The 18,876-nt window shown below is 36.0% G+C and overlaps 1 protein-coding gene across 4 annotated transcripts in view; it reads left to right on the forward strand.

Moving 5' to 3' along the window:
* The window catches only part of LOC106669863 (scavenger receptor class B member 1), a 142,154-nt gene that overhangs the window by 47,807 nt on the left and 75,471 nt on the right, over positions 1–18,876 (forward strand). For all 4 annotated transcript variants that reach the window (XM_014399680.2, XM_014399679.2, XM_014399681.2 and 1 more), the window contains one exon: positions 8,899–9,061. In XM_014399680.2, the coding sequence (XP_014255166.1) occupies positions 8,899–9,061 (163 nt within the window). The remainder of the gene's footprint in view (positions 1–8,898; positions 9,062–18,876) is intronic.

An 18,876-nucleotide genomic window follows, 5' to 3' on the forward strand; every position in this document is an offset into this window, starting at 1 on the left:
TCGTATCTCAGCAGTCCGAATTAGAACCCAGAGTACTTTCAGAAACACCATATGACATGACCAGTACTGTTGCAACCCCCTTATATTAAAAATATTTATGAACTTTCCAATCCGCATGAGCTTCCGACTTATCTGTTCCATCACCGGAGTTCGACTTCAGGGGCTGTTCAAAACTAGGTCATTTCAGCCCACAACGAATGCAATTTTTAAACCTAGACACACTCCCACTCATCCTTCAATACATTCTTTCCTTTTTATACCAGACGTTATGTAACTAATCAACATTGAGAGGCAAAAAGTGGCCACACTCGTTTTTTTAAGTAAATACTTTCAAACGTTATAATTTATTTGTTTTTTTTACCGGATATTTTAAAATAACAGTATAAGATATTGCTAAATAAAAACAAACTGTTTAAAACAATTTTATCAAAAATTAATTAAGGTTTTTAGTTGAGATAAAAAAGTCAACCCTACCTTTTGAGATGGGATGTTAGTGTCCGAGTGGAACGAGGTCACGATAGCTCAAGTGGTAGAGCAGCGGCGTATCTAACCGAAGATCGTGGGTTCGAGTCCCGCTCGTGACACTGACTTTTTTATCTCAACTAAAAAACCTTAATTAATTGAAAGATATTAATTGGTCAAGTGGACCACGAAAACTAGTGAATTTATCAAAAATAGTGCTTTAGAAACATCGAAGAAAATATTCAATTCAGTACGGAGTATTTCCTCCTCTTGCGTTGGATAACTGCTTGCATCCGATGTGGCATCGATTTGATCGATTTTGAATGTAGTGCTGTGGAATATTTTCATACTTCGTCAATTCCTACCAAATTCTCTGACATCACTGGTTGACTTTTTACCCTCTTAGACAACTCGTCCCAAAGTGTTCGATAGGTCTTAGTATCGGGACTACATTCTGGCCACTCCAAAACATTGAATCCGTTCCAACGATCTTAGCCGTAAGGAGCCTTGCATTGTCATACATAAAAATTAAACCTTCGCCAATTAGTGGCATATAAGGAAAAACCTCTTCCGATAACACGTCTTCAATGTATCGCACAGCTGTTAGGGAACCCTTGATGAAGATCAAGATTGTGCGACCTTCCATAGAAATCCCTGCCCCAACATCACAACCTTCATAGCTTCTCAGGAGAGAAAATGTTGCGTGTATATATCGCTCTCCGTCCTTCTCCAAACCCACCCCTGGCCGTCAGAAAACCTCAAACAAATCCTTGGCTCATCCGAAAACAAGATTTTAGTACCATCTTGTTCAGACCAATTGATGTGATTTCTTACGAAGCTTAACCGGGCTGTTCTGTGCTTTGCCAGAAGTTCTAGACCAACGGCATGTCTTCTCGTACGTAATCCAGCTTCTGAAAGTCCTAGCCTAAGTGCATAAACTGACATTAACATTTCTAATGTGTTGAAATCGTTACTTTATTTCAACAGCAGTAGAATGTCGATTATGGAATACATTCGAAACAATAAAACGATCATTTCTTTGAGATGTGACACGATGGGATCTTTTTGAGTAACCTCCAGTACATGATAGCTATGGAAGATTTCTTCCTTCTTACATCTTCCAACAATGCTATAATTCTAGCCGAATCTATATCACTTAAAACATCACTCAACAAATATGAAACATGAAAATGGTACCACTTAAAAAAATCAGAACACTGGAACGTTAGAAAGAAGCTTTACAGAAAAACCAACAATGGTGAAATTGACTATTCAAAGAGTTATTCACAGAATCCGATCGTAAACCCAAGGAGGAGATTTTATCTGTATTTTATTTACGACTAATTCTTCAAAACGGCCCAAATATTATTGCAAAATAATCAAAGGAGGATTGTCTAAGAGATAATTAAAAATATTAAAGGTGGCCACTTTTTTACACCTCTCAGTGTAATTGAGAAGCAAAGGAGTACTTAATATTCCACCATTGGCCCTCTCATACTACACATTCAAGCTAATAAATATATTCACTCTCAATATACAAAAAAAGAGAACACAAAACGAGACTTAAACACTGTTCAATATAAAAAAAAACAACTATTTTCTGCAAAAATCGATACGTGGGACCTAAAACTTGTTGCTGTGTTCAAGCTTAATTCTCTTAATTCTACTATTGGGCATTCCTACTCGCTCTCAACATAGAACCAGAAAATGACGCCCATTTATGTGGGACATGCAAAAAAAGGATATATATATAATAAATCAATTGATAACTGTGATCAAAATTTTTTTAAATGTATATTGCGCAACGGTGATATTTTTATCATTCCATGAAATGTTCATTCGATTTTTTTATTCTTCTGTACTTTCGTCCCATAATAAATATTGTTTCTATTTTTATATCGCACGTTAAAATATAAAAACAAACTTGCAGAAAATATGTAAATATATTTAATGACCTTTGGTATGAATGAGGTGAAAAATACAAACGGTTTGCTATTTGACTACATTCTCGCATTTATTGTTGTGTTTATTTGCTTGCTTTATTTTTTTCTGTTAGTTTTGACTTTGGATCTAATAAAATATGCTTGATTTTAAATTCGGACCACGTTGCAGGAAGAACTGAGGGCAAAAATCAGCTCTTTGTGTTTTTTCATCTCACCTGAGCAAATGTTTACACAGCACTCTATACTTTACACATTTTCCGAAACATCCTCCTGCGAAGTCCCCGACAAGCGTCGCGTCTCCTCCCTCGCAAATCAACATGGCCTCATTAGTACTCCTGTCCCAAATATTACAACCATTAGCATAATTTTACCATGTGACCCCCAAAAGGTTATTTTTAGTGTTTACTATTTTCAAGCCGTCCGTATAACACCAATACGAGAAAAAGAGAAATCTCGCCAGTCCGACCAAGGACCGAAGCCCAATTAGATATTAGTACGGCCTTAGCGTAAAGCATGGCTCGGATCAACGAGATGAGCACATTTCGAAGCATGGTTTAAGAGAGGAGCCCCGTCGTAATAACTTCAAGTGAAAAAAATTGATGCTCCAGCAGGTGTAATTTGTACCGAAAAAGAAAAAGTCAACTATGTGGCAACAGTAATTAGTGAACGCTTCACGATTTTTATCCATGTTATGTAAAAGGGCTTACCAATACTTACCCCCTCCTTGCACTTCGAAATTAAATTGTGATATTCATATTAGGTTTCAAAATATTAGTGTTTCGGTTTGGTGGGTTCGGATTGGGAACGTAGGGTTTAGCCACTCCCACAAAAAGCATGGGATGGATATTTCCAAACGAAAAATCTTATGCAATATAACTTAAGCTTTAAAAAAAATCATTAAACCGATTAAAAATAGTGTATTCTCTTGTAACATCCTTAAAACACATCTTTGCGAATTAAATTTATGGGCTATTTTATACAGATTTTATCATTTTTGGCAACATGATGCCATTTCTTTCTTTCATTTGAAAATATCTCTAAGTATTTAGATAAATTATCACTATTAATACTGTAAAAAGTTAATCATAATTTGCCTTTTTTCTCACTAGATTTTTTCATGGTAGAGTCAAGACTTTACCTGCCTTAAATAAGCGAATTATTCTTTTGAATTATTAATAAAATTTTTCCCTTATTATCTAAGAAACTGTTTACGCAGTTTTTAAGGTAAAATTTACAAAGGACATTTCAATTAATGTTCATCGTTTCAAGTGTTCTATAGGTTTTTCTTCCAAATTTTTACTTATTTGTTCGAAGTCGCCCATCGTCCCTCCACGATCATCCCGATTTTCGCTGTGCGTTTTGGTCAGACGCGTTCGTCATTTCACCACGTTCAGTGAGTATCCGAAACATCCTATCCTTTGCAGAAGGTGTCGAAACGCATCTGACCGAAACTCACAGCGAGACCCGGCGGACACGCATGATGAACGATGGCCAAACAAGGCTTCACAACCTTTTGGCAAAGGAGGCAATCCGAAACCCGACGTGATGATCGTGCGGGATGATTTGAAAATAAATAATGGGTTTAATTTCGGTATTTTAAATTAAATAAATAAGATAACTTTATTATTTATGAAAATGTAAAGCGTTGAGCTTGCAATAACGATATTTCATTATGATGATGCATATGGAGTCTAGGAAGTACGTTTGTAAAATGCATGAATTACTTAATTAACTTTGAAAATGAAAATGATTTAATGAACATGCTATTTGCGTTAGTTTACAAACGCAATGGCTGCCCTAGAATTACCCACACGTGATTATACAAGGTGGTGCATTTTTCGACGAACCCTAGGAAAAACAACGCACCACCTGCTTAAATGGATTCTCGTACAATTTACTTAATTATCTAATTAAAACAAATTTCTTGTTAATCGCTGGCAATCACTTAGTTCAAAATTTACTCAACTCAGGAGAAAGTGGCGCGGGTAAAAGAATATTATGGTGTAATATGGCCGTTACTGATCATTTAGTTAGTTTTATTGGTCTGTCAGACGGGCTTTGGCATTTTGTGCCATTTTCAGAGAGCCTGTTTAGTTTCTGTGATAGGAACAAAATGATCGGCAACAACCAAGTGTTAATCAGCTTATTAAAAAACGGTGGTTTTTGTTGTCGCGGTGCGGAAACAATTTTAAACAAGACCACCCAGGGCGGAGAGCTTCTCACCGTAGTTTCATTAAGCGAGTGATTATCAACTTTGAATCTGGTGGGAATGTTATATTAATTTGTAAAGGAAGTCACCACCAACGAGGATTAAACAAGGACAAGCGCCTTTCGACTCATTTCTGTGAGGTCATAAAACGTCTACAATTAAAAGAAACAAATTCCGGCATGCTACGCTAAAATGTTTTTGTATCGGGCCAGTAGCTACTCAGAAATTTTATTTAGATGGTCGGTAGGGAAGAAACCCATGAGTTCCGTGGAATAATTTTTTCTTTGGCAATTACTCATTAGTCCCAGGGGATTACTGCTCAACATAAAAAGGACTGCTTGTTATACACTACAACATACATAGTTCATCCTATGGCGGGTAGAAATATCCACCACTTTGTATATGTTTAACCTAGCATTTCCTTTATACCAATTAACTAAATGCTTCTCCAATTTTAGCTTTTTTAACCCTTCTGGTGTTGCAAGGACCTTGCACCATTTGTAATTTGTTGCATGTTTGTTTAACATTGCAATAAGCTTCTAACAGGACTCTTTGATTAGGATGGTAATAGTAGGAATTTTGAGGTCAACATGGAGTGTTGTATTGCGTAAAAAACGTTTTGCGCAAAATATCATGCTTAAGATTATGTTTTGGGTTGTATGTACTCACCGCAGGTGAGACTATGCTGCTGAGATCCATAGCCACAGGGTTATTCCAAAATGGGGCGAACGAGTGACACAGCAGTCTTTTAATTATGAGTTAGAGGTAGCTTGCGGAACAAGAAGTTAGATGCAATGTGTTCTGTGCCTTATTTTTTATCTGTGTTTTAACGTGCGTGGCTGATAGGTTTTCAGCCAGTTTAATACTAGATAACGGACATTTCCCTTGCGTGGAATAGGTTGTTCAGCAAGAGTAATAGTGGAGTCTGATTTTTTCATATGTGCATTTCACAAGAGGGTTAATGAAGTAAGTATTTTTTTACATCGATCTCCATACGTTCTTCACAAGTTCTACCCGAAATCAGGGCTGCTACGTCGTTTAATAATTGGTTTATTGAGGCGTTTTCGTCAGTACGTCGTCACTTACGTATAGAGTAAAGAAAAGGCCCTAGCACGCTGCCTTGTATTACTTCAGAGTCAACACCGTAAGTGTTGTAGAGGGAGTTCCGATATTTTACTGCTCGGCCTGTGATGTAGTTGGTGATCAGTTTGGATTAGGTCTGGTAGATGAGCCCTGAGTTTATGTAATAATCCTATGATCCACACTCAGTCCACAGCCTAGAAAAATTCCTAGGCATATCTTTTTGTTTCTCGTAGATGTTTAGCATGGTCTCGACTATTCTGTGCATCAAGATCAGTAAAATTCTTGACCCTTCCCCTTAACTACTGTACAGAAACGGAATCGTTAGACCCGTTCCTTTTCCTCGGTGTGTACAACATAAATTTTAGTTTTTATTATTCAATGTGGGTCACGGTATAATATATAGGCTTGGAAATTGCATATTGGAAGAATGAATTAATCAGACGGGGCAATAAATTACTAGGAAGCCCGCACACATTACATATACTTTTTTTTAATAAACCTATACACATACTACCGTCATGGTGGATAGCTAGCATAAATAATATTGACGGTTGTAGAATTTCGAATTCAACATATGTAGGACGAATGTAATCTGTGGCATGACTAAGGCATTTCAGTTCATCCCTGGTCTGCCAAATCTCGCTTTATTTGTTAATCTATTTCTTTTCGCTATTAATTATTTAATATTCGTTATTAATTTGTTTAGGAAATTCTTGGTGTTTGGTATGTAATAGTTTCACTTCAATAATCATGGATTTTAATAGAGTTTGATTTGTTGATGTCAATATTTAAAAAAAGTGGTGAATTTGCTTACAAAATCAATAAAATAGTGAAGTATTGTATAACTGTTCTTTGCTACAACATATACCAGTCTTGGAAATAGGCTGTAGGGGAGTTACTTTTTTAAATAAACAACAACAAATTAATCCTTTTAGTTTTGGTCGAAATGAAAAAGTTAGTGTCAAGAGCGGGATTCGAACCCACGATCTTCGGCTAAATACGCCGCTGCTCTACCTCTTGAGCTATCGTGACTTCGACCCCTCGGAGACCAACTCCCCATTTCAACCTGCAACCTTTCGAATTTTCCTTCCTTTTTGCCATTTTTCATATGTCGTGTAATCAGGATTCGATTCTCGGCGACATATTAAGTGGCCACGAGGGGCTGTTAGTGAAGTTTACTTCGTTTTACTTATTAAATCCTTTTTTTCATTTCAACCAAAAACCTTACATAAAAAGATTAATTAATTGTGAAAGAAGTAATTTGGTCAATATATCACTAAATATAATGGATTTTGAACAAATTTAAAATTGTTCAATAAAGCAAACAAAGAAATTGCATTCCGCTTTTGGTTAAAAATAGTTGCCTGTTGATAAAATAGACGACCTATTAAATATAACCTAGGGCGGTTTTGTTTTCAAAAAAGAAAGCAGAAATCAAATGTTCTCGATTCTTCTCCACCGACTATAACTAAAAAATTATAAATTGATCAGCGATGAGAGAAAAAGTGGGAGAGAGATGCTGATCGCCGTGACGATGGTTATTACATAGGCCAACACTTCCGTTCTCTATTTTAACACAATGATATCTCGATGGCGCAAGGAGTTTAACAATGTTCAAGCTGACACACTTAACGATCATCATCACGCAATGAGCATTAGAAATGTAATAGAAACAGGGTGACGAAGATTTCCTAATGTGTTTTTTAAATTCCGACAGTGGAAATTCACATTCGAGCTAATAGATGATTTGGAAGAAGAGAAAACCGTCATTAAAGGAAGAATCCAATCGGCATAGTTCTGTTACATAATATCGGCTGACATACTTATTTACTTGTTTGTCGTTTTAATTAAAAGGCTCTTCATGAGATTCCTTTCATTAAAAAGGAATGGTCCTCTTTAGAAGAATCAACAGGCCTTGGTTATCCATTAGCTGGATTTCTTGTAAATTATGATGCTTGAAGCTTTAATAGTTGGAATTCTGGATACGTCAAATATCCAGATGTTCATGGTTCATTTACCATATCAATACAATTTAAAAACTTTTAATACCCCCTTTTAAATTGGAGCTTGCTGGTAATCAAAACAGTAGGATAACATGAATTGTCACTGCTTTTCATGGTTAAGATCAAATTATGTTCTTTCGGTACCATTTTCATATAAAGTTAACGTCCAGTGCCATAGCAGATTTATTTAAATATTAATTAGGACCTAAAAGATCTTGAGATTAAGGATGGAAGCTATGAGTGTTATCTTATTATTCATAGAACGAACCATCTGATTCCGCTTTTTTTAACGCTTAATCGTCCAATTTTTCGTCCATTTCTTCACCTGATTTAGGTTTTTCTGTTCTTCCTGCTAAATTTTCTGCAAACATTGCTCAACAGCTCCACATGCATTGGTGGATTATAGAAAGTAGCTCGCAGGGGGCACAGTACAGGCAACTGTACCCTTGAGATACAACTTTTTTTTCCAAGTCAGAATTTCTCCTGTTTAACCACAAAAGTTTTCTTTGGTAAATAGGAACGAGAACATCGGCGTTCTATTTAACTTTACAATCGTGTCAGTATGTCAAAAGCGTTCAGCGCCATAGCCGAAGAGTTAGGTACTAAAATACCTTTGAGATGACGTAAGGAAGCTGTACTTGTTACCTTCTTGGTGGTCAAGTAAACTGTACTGATTTCGCTTTCATAAGTTTAATTTTCTAATTTCTCCTCCATTTCTTTAACTGATATATTTTTCTATCCATCCTGCTGCATTTTCTGCAAACATTGCCGTTGATGCATTCGTCGATTGTAGAAGGTTGCTCATAGGAGGCACAGTACGGGCACCTGTACCCTTGAGATACACCTTGATTTTTTTCCGTCAGAATTCTTCCTCTTTAAGTACAGAGATTTTCCTAGTTAATTAGAGAAAAAAAAAATGTACAATCGCTGCCCCCGTGAAATCCTACAATCAATCCAATTCAAACCCACACACATAAATCCTACTATCCCGATTTGAATGTTTCAACTGTATTTTCATTTATCCAAGAGTTAAAGTATACAAAAAAACATCGAATATAATATAATTTTAAACACACTTTCCATAAAAAAATATACTGTGCGTTAACCTCCTCTCCTAATCAGTGTGAACAGTACAGATATTTATTACCCACTGATCTTCTCGTTGTTTATTTCATTTCATTTGTTTTTATGTTTTCAGATATGCACTGAGGCGATGGGTTATACGAAGCAGTACTTGAGGGTGGGACAGTCGGCTAAAAACAGGCTGTTCGGAGTCCCTCCCGTCAGGCGCGGCCCTTCCCTCAACGCCGACAAAACGCCGTTGCAGATGCTAGTTTCTCAGGATGGACAAGTCAATTATAGTGAGTAGTTCGATTAACTATCGTAAAAAATACTATATGAGAAGGGTATTTTCTTAATTCTAAATTAAGAAAATCTTCTGAAATAAAAAAGTCAGTGTCACGAGCGGGATTCGAACCCACGACTTTCGGCTAAAAACGCCGCTGCTCGACCACTTGAGCTATCGTGTCTTCGATCCACTCGGATACCAACTTCCCATCTCAACTCACCTTTTGAATTTTCCCTCCTTTTTGCATTTTTCAAATTATTATTTTTTTCGTATTAAATTATATTTCAGTAGGATATTATTTTTAACAAAGAGCAAGAATATAAAATTTGTAAAATATGTATTCAAGCGCTTCATAAGAGATTTATTTTTTTATCAATCAAGAAAAATCTACGTTGTTGTAAAAGTAGTTAAGATATCGCAGATACGCCGGTAAACGACAACGCTGTTAGGGCGATTTAGCCGTCCACACTGAATGGATCGCGATTGGAAAACAACCCCTCCAGTTGTCGAACGTCGAGACTCGTCCTTTTCCCCCTAATTGGCATTTTTTGAAAGGCCAAATTAAAAGTGGGCAGTTCTTTAGAGCTCATCGGGTGTGTTAGAGTGGCGTTTTCTGACGGAGGAAAATGCACGAACTCGAGTCACCCGGAGTCGGCGCGGCAAAAAAGAAACTCAACGATTTCAGAAAGGAATTTGTGCACCTTTTAAAAACAACAGTTTACATTTGGAGCAACCAGATATTTTCAAACCGTAAGTTTTCCAGGCTTAATTTAACATTTTGCAATTATCCCGAATACATAAGGTCTGTTTTGGTTGTCTATTTTCCCAATCGCTAGAACCAAAGAAAATACTCACGAAAGAACCACAAACCACTTAATATGCTTGAAACGATAATAACTTCGCACAAACAAAAACTGAAAACTTTACCCCACAAAAATATTTAATTATTATGCATAAATCTAGCAATAATATTTTCGGTATTCGTGCCTTTTACACGTTTCTATATTTACACAATACGGCGCCTTTTTGCTGTGAACTCACCTAGGAGTGCAAAAAATGTATAAACATAGAAAATAAATCATTTTATGTAAAGTCTTGGTCGAGATGAAAAAGTTAGTGTCACGAGCGGGATTCGATCCCACGACCTTAGGCTCAATACGCCGCTGCTCTACTTGAGCTATCGTGTCTTCGAGTGACTTCACATGACTCAAGTAGTAGCAGTGGCGTATTGAGCCGAAGGTCGTGGATTCAAATCCCACTCGTGACAGTAACATTTTCATCTCGACCTTACATAAAAAGATTAATTGAAAGAAGTGATTTGGTCAATTAAGCCACTAAACATAATGAATATAGAAAATAATTTTCACAAAACGAACATTTGGTTTTAATTCATGTAAGCATAATGTAATTTAAAAATTGATCTAAGATGTACCTAAATTGTTGCATTTTTTAAATATTCTAAAGGGTCCAAAATTTACTTATTCCTAGAATAAACATAAAAACTATATCTCCAATGATTAGCCTGTCGTAACTTATGGTGATTTTTTCAAATTCTACGCTTCTTGCAGTTAAGAATCATTTCGTAATAGTCAGCGGATGACAGAACGCTATACATTAAAAAGTCATAAGCTAATTGGTGTCGTGAACCAATTTTCCAGAAAAGCAACTTCATAAACCACACCTAAAGCTAATTAATCATGGAGTTTCCTCCGCTAAAATATCGAGATGGGCATTCTTATACAAGGGGAATTTTATAAATTTGGATTTTTTCAAAACGCAAACCTAAATTAAAATACCAATCTGTGAAAATTTGAATTTTTATGTATTTTATCGTTGAATCAAGGAGTATTTATTAACGTGACCTTTTACTCACGGATAAATTTTCAATTCACCCCATAAACTTTTAAAAAAAATTGAATAAATATGCGCTCGAATTAAAAAAAAACTTCTACTGTGGATATATAAAATATAGAATTGAAAAGTGAAAAATGTTGAGAATAATGTTTTGCATATTGTGATCGTTTCTTCTAACTTTTTAACTCAACTTAAAGATCGTAAATAACACACAAGAGCACAGTTATATTGGATTTTGAATTCTATTCTGCCCATAAAACAACCAAAACCCGGGATTTTTTTAATAGAAACTTTTGGGTTTTACCCGGCTTTGCATACTTCAAAAGAAGGCGGCTAAGAAGATTACAAAGCCCATCAGAGTTCTAAGAGATATCCCCAGGAAAAGAGACTGTTCGTCAATCTATAACCTTTTTTATTGACAGTTATACTTTTAACCATACAAACATCGTGTGTACGTAAGTGCGTGACAAGTAGAGTAACTGAGATCAACATGCGTTAGCGCGCGCGTACGTGCGTTGCGACTGATACGTTTGACCAATTTAAAAAATTTACTAATATTCTTTCCCTAGTAGATAACAGTTTTAATCACTCGAGAATAGCAATGATAAAGGGTGATTAACGTGAACGTAGGCGTTTTTGTGAATGAAATTCTGTCTTGTTTGTACATATTTTGTTTATAGCTTTGACATTGGGGGTGTTTATTTATTATTGGGAATGCCAGTTATTATTATAAGCCCTCGCGTCTTATCCGTTTTATAGTATTGTGTGTGAACGTGCCATCTAATTGGTTTTTTTGCTTCTGTGCGTATTCATAACTTAGCTAGTGTGTTTTCGAAAAAATCTTGGGTTCTTTTATGAAAAACAATGCTTTTGTATTCAGCGTGTGTGTTTATCTATTATGTTTTTGTGTCTGTTAGGTCCCTCATTCTCTCTATTGCTTGCTTTCTCTCTCTCTTTCCTCTTTTGAATTCTTCTCTTTCTTTCTCACATTCATTCTCTAACCTCTTCCCTTTCTCTCTCTTTCGTTCTCTAACTCCTTCACTTTCTTTCTCCCTGTTTCTCCCTAGCTCACTCTATCATTCTTTCTCTCTCTCTTTCATTTTCATTTTCTAACTTCTTCTCTTTCTCCCTCCGTTCTCTCTCACTCTCTCTCTCTCTTTTCTCACGTCCCTCTTTCTCTCTGACTCACACAATCTCTCTCGCTTGCGTTTCTACTTCCTATTTATCCATCTTTAAGTAACTCCTTCTCTCTTTTTACCCATTCTCTTACAATTAGTTACTCTCTCACCCTTTCACATTCTGTCTCTCTATCATTCTCTCTCCTCTTTCTCTCTCTCTCTCTCTCTCTCTCTCTCTCTCTCTCTCTCTCTAACTCACACAATCTCTTTCTTTCTTCCTTTTCCACTTCCTTTTTATCCGTCCTCTCTCACTAAATCCTTCTCTTTTTTTTAACGAGGGTTTGCAACAGCAGAGGTCATATAAAGCCTCAAGGTGCAGTTGTTTTTGAAAAAAAAGCCCATTTGTAAGTATGTCGGGTTCGAATGCAGGGCCGTTGGATTCGAACCCGGGACCTTTACCTTACAGTGATGAGCGCCGTGTCAACGCCTAAACCGTTGCGACCACCTTCGCCCCTTTCTCTCTTTTCATCCATTTTCCCTTTCACTTACTTACTCTCTCACTTTTTCTTATTCTGTCGCTCTATTCCTGCCTCTTTCTCTCCCTTTTTCTTTCTCTCTCTCTCTCTCACTCTCACACCCTTTCTTATTTTTTCTCTCTAACTCACACAATCTCTCTTGCTTTTCAATTTTCATTTTATCCATCTCCTTTTTTATTAACTCCTTCACTTTTTTCTCTTATACTTACTTGCTCTCTCACCCTTTCTCTTTCTGTTTTTCTCTCGCTCTCACTCATTCACTCACACATTCTCTCTCTCTTTCTCTCTCTCTCTCTCTCTCGCTCTCTCTCTCTCTCTCTCTCTCACTCCGTCCCTCACTCTCTCTCCCTTATTCACTCACTGACTCTCTATCTGTCAATCTATCTCTCTCACTCTCTTCCCCTCCTCGAACGAATTTACAGTCTGTCATAATAAAAAGTTAAATAGTGTTGAAAGCCATCAAAATGAAAGACGGCTGTTGTGCTTATGTTTTACAACAAGTTATGCTACGGTTGAACGGTGACAGCACCCGATAAGAGGGAAAAAAACACCAGCCTCCGGTGAAAGTATTACACGATGAGAAAAATGATGTAACAAGATCAGGTCTAAAGGTCAGGTCCCAAGGACGTTCGTTTAATACATGTGGTTCTTTTTCTCTCTCTTTCTCTATTTTCTTTTTGTTATTGCCCATTTTTAAAATTAACACCCATCGAAAATCTGTGAAAAGAGCTGGCGATAACAATTTGTTTACCCCCTCGGTTGATTTTCTCTTAGAAAAAAGAAATTCGACTCAAAATAGACTATGAACGTCACTGCTAATGACGGGCTATTTTCGAGATAGACTAGTTTGTGTTTTCTTAATGAATTTCATTCTTGACGTATATGGGTTTTCAACCCTAATTTAATCCTCACTTTGTTTAGTTATGTTAAATTTTTTTTCTTCAAAATTTGACCTTAAAAATTATATAACTTAATTAACATAAATTTAAACATATTCCTTCTAAATATATGAATAATAAATAAATATTATGAAAACAAAATTATTTATTTTTACATAGTTGTTTGCATGATTGTACGTGATTTTTATGTTATGTATATCTGTTTATATCGCTTATACTTATACTTTGTATAAGTTTGTTTATACTTATTTGGGTTTTACGTGAATTTTTTTGTAGCTTTGCGTACGTTATTTTTAGTACGAGTTATGTTTACGTACGACACTTATTTATTTTTGACGGTTAAAACTCACGTAAATTTTCGTCGGATATGCCGTTAATCAAATTTCTTGAGTTATAGTATAAAGTGTTTTCTATTCAAACATAAACTACTGAAAATGCTTTGTGAATAGAGATTTCAATTTGATCCTCGTTGACTTATTTCAGCTCTTCTTCTTTGCAAGTCACTTCTGTCGCAGCCACTAAATAACAGTACTTCACACCACATAAACATAATTACGAATACGTAAAGCACCACGGTTGTAAAGTTTATTGGTCCTAAATATGCATTTTATTTCACCTCCCTCCCAGGTAATTTCCTCCTTCAAGATTCACCGCCGATAACTTGAAACGATGGCCATTAAAGGTTGTAAAAGCTCATGGATAAACAATCGTTTTTACCGAAGCTCCTATCTCCAGAACAAATCATAAAAACACAATTAATAAAATAGAAACATAAATCGCGATAAAATTGCCATTTAAATAACAAGGCGAATTGTTTAGAAATCATCCAACCGATTACCCTCAGGTATTCACAAGTATGTAAACATCATTTGAGTTGAAATTGCAAAAGTAAACTATGGGTCCGCAACAATTCGTGCATTTTTCATTCAGGAATTTTTTAACTTACAAATTGTGCAGTGCACTAAAAATGCTAAAAATACCTTAAAGTGTAGATTTTCGTTTAAAAAAATCTTAAAGGGGCAAAGAACCACTAACCAAAGACCACTAAGGGTCATATCAGCGTTGAGTAAGAGACAACTCGAGGTTAAAGGGCCACAGTCAAGGCCAGTCAGAGTAGCAGTGATTTTTCATGGAGTGGAGCTGTTTGTATTAATAACACAAATGTAGCATGGGCAGTGAAAATTCATTATTCTTTTATCGAAACTATGTGTCCCGTCACCTCTTTTGTCTTTGTGCTTGGAGTTGTAGGATGGCATCGGTTAACTTTTAGATGGTCAGTATTTTGATCAACTAGGTAGTCCGATGTTTATTTAAGGTGCAAGCGTAATAAAATATTTGGTCCTTTTAAATGGGGCTCTTTTAATCTATTGCCAACTTTGGAAAAAAATTGTCTACCTTCCATGGTTTGTAATTGAGCAAACATTTTCCAATATTAGAAGACTCTCTTGAAAAAGGTTTTTAAATTAATGATTTTGGAAGTTTATTGAATACCAAATTTGAACGTCAGTTCATGTTAATTTGGTAAGATTGTCGGTCTCTTCATTACCCTTTATTATTATTCAGAAATCGTGAGATGCGGTCTGGTGTGATGTAGGTTTCAGAAAAACATTTTCTTTATCGTGCCAACGTTTCGATCTTTATTGAGATCATCTTCAGGGCTCAAAGTGTTTGTTTTCTGCGTAAGTGTTCCATTCTTGCGTGTCGTGTTGAGAGTGCCCGCAATTTAATTATTTTATTTTCACTGACGAATATGAAAGTGTCAGAATTATAACAAATCAAACTATCGAAAATGCCTCATTTGCCTTTTGAAACAAAGAAACAAGAGAAATCACTGGCGCGCGATCAAATGTAATTTTTTTTTAAATAAAAAAAATTAAACTGATGAATATCTAGTATATTACTACCCTAAAAAGGATCCAAAAATGCAGAGGACATTCTATAAACACTTGTCGTTTTGGCAAGGCACTTATTTTTGATTAACCTTTTATGGCCTAATGTTGTCTTAGGGCAAGCCGAACATTTGCAATTTGGTTAAAATTGGCTCCAGCGTTGCCAATACACGAGCAGAACTAGAGCAGGAACTATGCTGCGCCCGACCAAAACTAAGGGGATTTCCTGCTAACCTTAAACAAAGCTGCTAAAGTTGGCAGTGCTCTGAAGCAACTTTGGGCAAAAATGGGTTAATTATAAAAGGTTTTGTTTTTTTCTTGTTGTTGCTTCTTGTTTGTTATATGTAGGGTGGTTTTCTTTATCTCGTTTCCTATTTATGCGGCATATTTTATGGAAAATCTTTACTTAAAGAAGGAGTGCGTGCATTTCTAGGCTCTTCCCGTCCACCTCATCAAGCAATTTTTTTTTCTGGAGCAGCCTTTTTGCTACTCTTGAAACGTTGGCACGATAAGGAAAATATTTTTCAGAAACCTGCATCACACCAGTCCGCATCTCACGATTTCTGAATAATTATCGACTAACCGCCACTAATCACCACACATTACTCTTTATATTGCAATGAGCCTTTTAACTAAGTGATGAAATTGACATCCTCCCCAGTTCCAGTACGCCTAGTATTGGTTCTGGTCACAGGGGTGGGTGGGCTGCCCCTTTTATAAATTGGTCAAAACCAATATAAATTGGTCAGCCAGTTCATTTCCTTCTATTTCTTCATGTCCGGGAACCCACTTTAAGGTAATATTGTTTTGGTTTCCCAGAGTCATTAGGCAATTTAGGCACTCCCATACGTTTGAAGTTTTGCCTTTATGTCCGCCTGGCAGTATGAGAGTATGTAATTCTGTGCACCTTTCATATTTTTCTTTATTAACTCCTGTGCACAGAGTTGTATTGCATGGATCGCGTCTTGGAAAATTGGATTAGTCGAAGAGGCTTTGCCAGGGTACAGCTAGGCCTTTTTACCCTTACACCTACTTCCTGTTCCATCTTCGATCCATCTGGGTACCATATTAGGGTTCCTTCCTGAAACCTGAGGCTACGTTTCTTCCAGAGGTCTATTGCATATTATCTGCATTCACTTAGAAGGGTCTGTCAAAGTTGATTTTTTTCTCTCATTTTTTCAGGTACCGTTGTAGCTATCTCGTTTATTAAATCCATTATATTTAGTGGTCTGATTGACCAAATTACTTCTTTCAATTAATTAATCTTTTTATGTAAGGAAATGAAATAGTTAGTGTCACGAACGGGATTCGAACCCACGACCTTCGGCTCAATACGCCGCTGCTCTAACCACTTGAGCTATCGCGACTTCGATCCACTCGGACACCAACTCCACTTCTCAACCTAAAACCTTGGATATCAATTGCATCTGCAGGGAATTGTCATTATTTTGATTGCAAAGGCCTATCATATGTTGTCTGTTGTAGTACATCATTACCATTCATTCAGTAATTCGTAATATAATATGTAATTCGTAATATGTGCTGTTTTTATACCAATTGGCATTATATTTGCTGTTTTTATACCAATTGGCATTATATTTGCAATAGCGCAAGCCGCTTTGTAAGTTGATATCCTTCAATTATCCTTAAAGACATGATTCGCTTAACTCGATGCAGTTTTGACAAGAAACTTTTCACTGGCTATATAATCTTCGGAATTATTCCACTATAAAAATTGTAAATTCAATGATTTACAATGTTTATCGATTTTTTTATATTGTTTAAAATTTCGATTCCCTCACTGAAGATGGCGCAAAGCCGAAACTCTTTTGAGTAGTTCAACAAACCCGCGAGAAAAGACGGATCCAATAAGTGATCCAATGCCGGTTCAGCATAAAAAAAATTCTGCTTAGATATTCGATATATTAAAAAAATAAGACTATAATAAATTAAGTATATAATCCAATGTTGTATTGCAGACGTTGTCCAAAAATTTAAAAAAAAAATTAAATGAAAGATTATCAATTTTGTTACAAATCGAGGCATGCTATTAAAAACGAGTTATTTATATGTATATCCACCTTCAAGGAAAATACGAACACCCAAATGAAATTTCATTAATGGTTTCGCTTTGCATTTAGGCCTCCCGCCTCAGAGCAATAATCACGTCAAGGTTTTATAGGACACTAAAAGAAGGCCAATATGCTGGTCCAAAGGTCAATAAATAATATCACTGAATCGGCAAATATTAATTTAATGCTAATAATTTGGCAAAATTCCTGGAGGATTATCACGTTGAGAAAGGCTGAGGACGATGAGGAAAATCGCACGTTTTCTCCACAATCGAATCCAGTTTGGATGATGAATGGATACGAATTACAATAAATAATTTCCAAAAACGACATTAGTAATTTAAATTGTCATTTTGATTCGATTCGACCTACCTTTAGAGTTTTTCTCTGTGATAGTTCAAGAAGGAATTAAGCCTTCTTGGCAGCTGACAACGTACAAAAGACATATTTTCTAATACTTACCTTGAATGCCAAGTGTGGTTCCAACCTTGCTATATCATTCTGTCTAATCTCGGTTTCTACTGTTTTCTCAAAGAACCACCTTTTTTTATTCATTGTACTGACTTACAATGTCTTCCAAGATCAGATTTCAGTATAATTTGCCTGGTTGTCATGCGCGATTTATGCTTGCTTTTATTCTGGTTAATATAAACTAAAACTGAGTTTTACTATGTTGAACCGGCACACGGGCACTACTGGGTCTGTCTTCACTCGCGGGTTTTTTTGTTTGAGTTGTTCAAACGCGTTTCGGCATTACGCCATCTTCAATGAAAAACCGTGTGCCGGTTCAACATGAGTTCGCAAACTCGCAGACCAAACCCCATCATCTACTACGAGTTATACTAGTTTACCTTATTATATTTGCGTTTTGCTCAAAAATACACTTTTTGCCATTTTTCCACTCTAAAATAAATTTGGCATAATTCTTTAAACTTATTTATTTAATCACCTCAAACAAACATTGTTGTAATATATTTCCTGTAAATTTCGTGTTTAATATAAATAATTTTATAAATATTTTATTAACAACAACGAAAGTTGCACGTATATTGTGCTCGCACACAGCTAAAGCGCACGCAAGTTGAAGTCGGTTCCTAATGTTTATGTTAACACTATGTTTATGATAACATTAATATCCTTAATGGTCGATGTGTCTTGATTTGAACTCTGAGGTTTAGTGCTTCTTCTAATCAAGCGGCTTTCACGATGATCAGTAAAACAATCCGGTACAGACTTGATCAAATAACTTGGTGGCATCTTCAGCCAGCGAAGTTTGCTCCTGCAGTTGAAAGTTCCTTTATCATATCCTTCAGTCCTTCGTGAGGTTTAGTATTTAGTATAACAAAGAGTTTATTCCATGGCTTATTCCATGGCTAGTACTATTTGAAAAAAAAATATAGCGGGTACAGACTTGAGCAAATCAATTTTCCGTTTCAGGAATTTCTTGGCTTATTCAGCCA

This window comes from Cimex lectularius, unplaced genomic scaffold (assembly GCF_000648675.2).
Source record: "Cimex lectularius strain Harlan isolate CLEC.00 unplaced genomic scaffold, Clec_2.1 scaffold76, whole genome shotgun sequence".
NCBI classification, from domain to species: Eukaryota; Metazoa; Arthropoda; class Insecta; order Hemiptera; family Cimicidae; genus Cimex; species Cimex lectularius.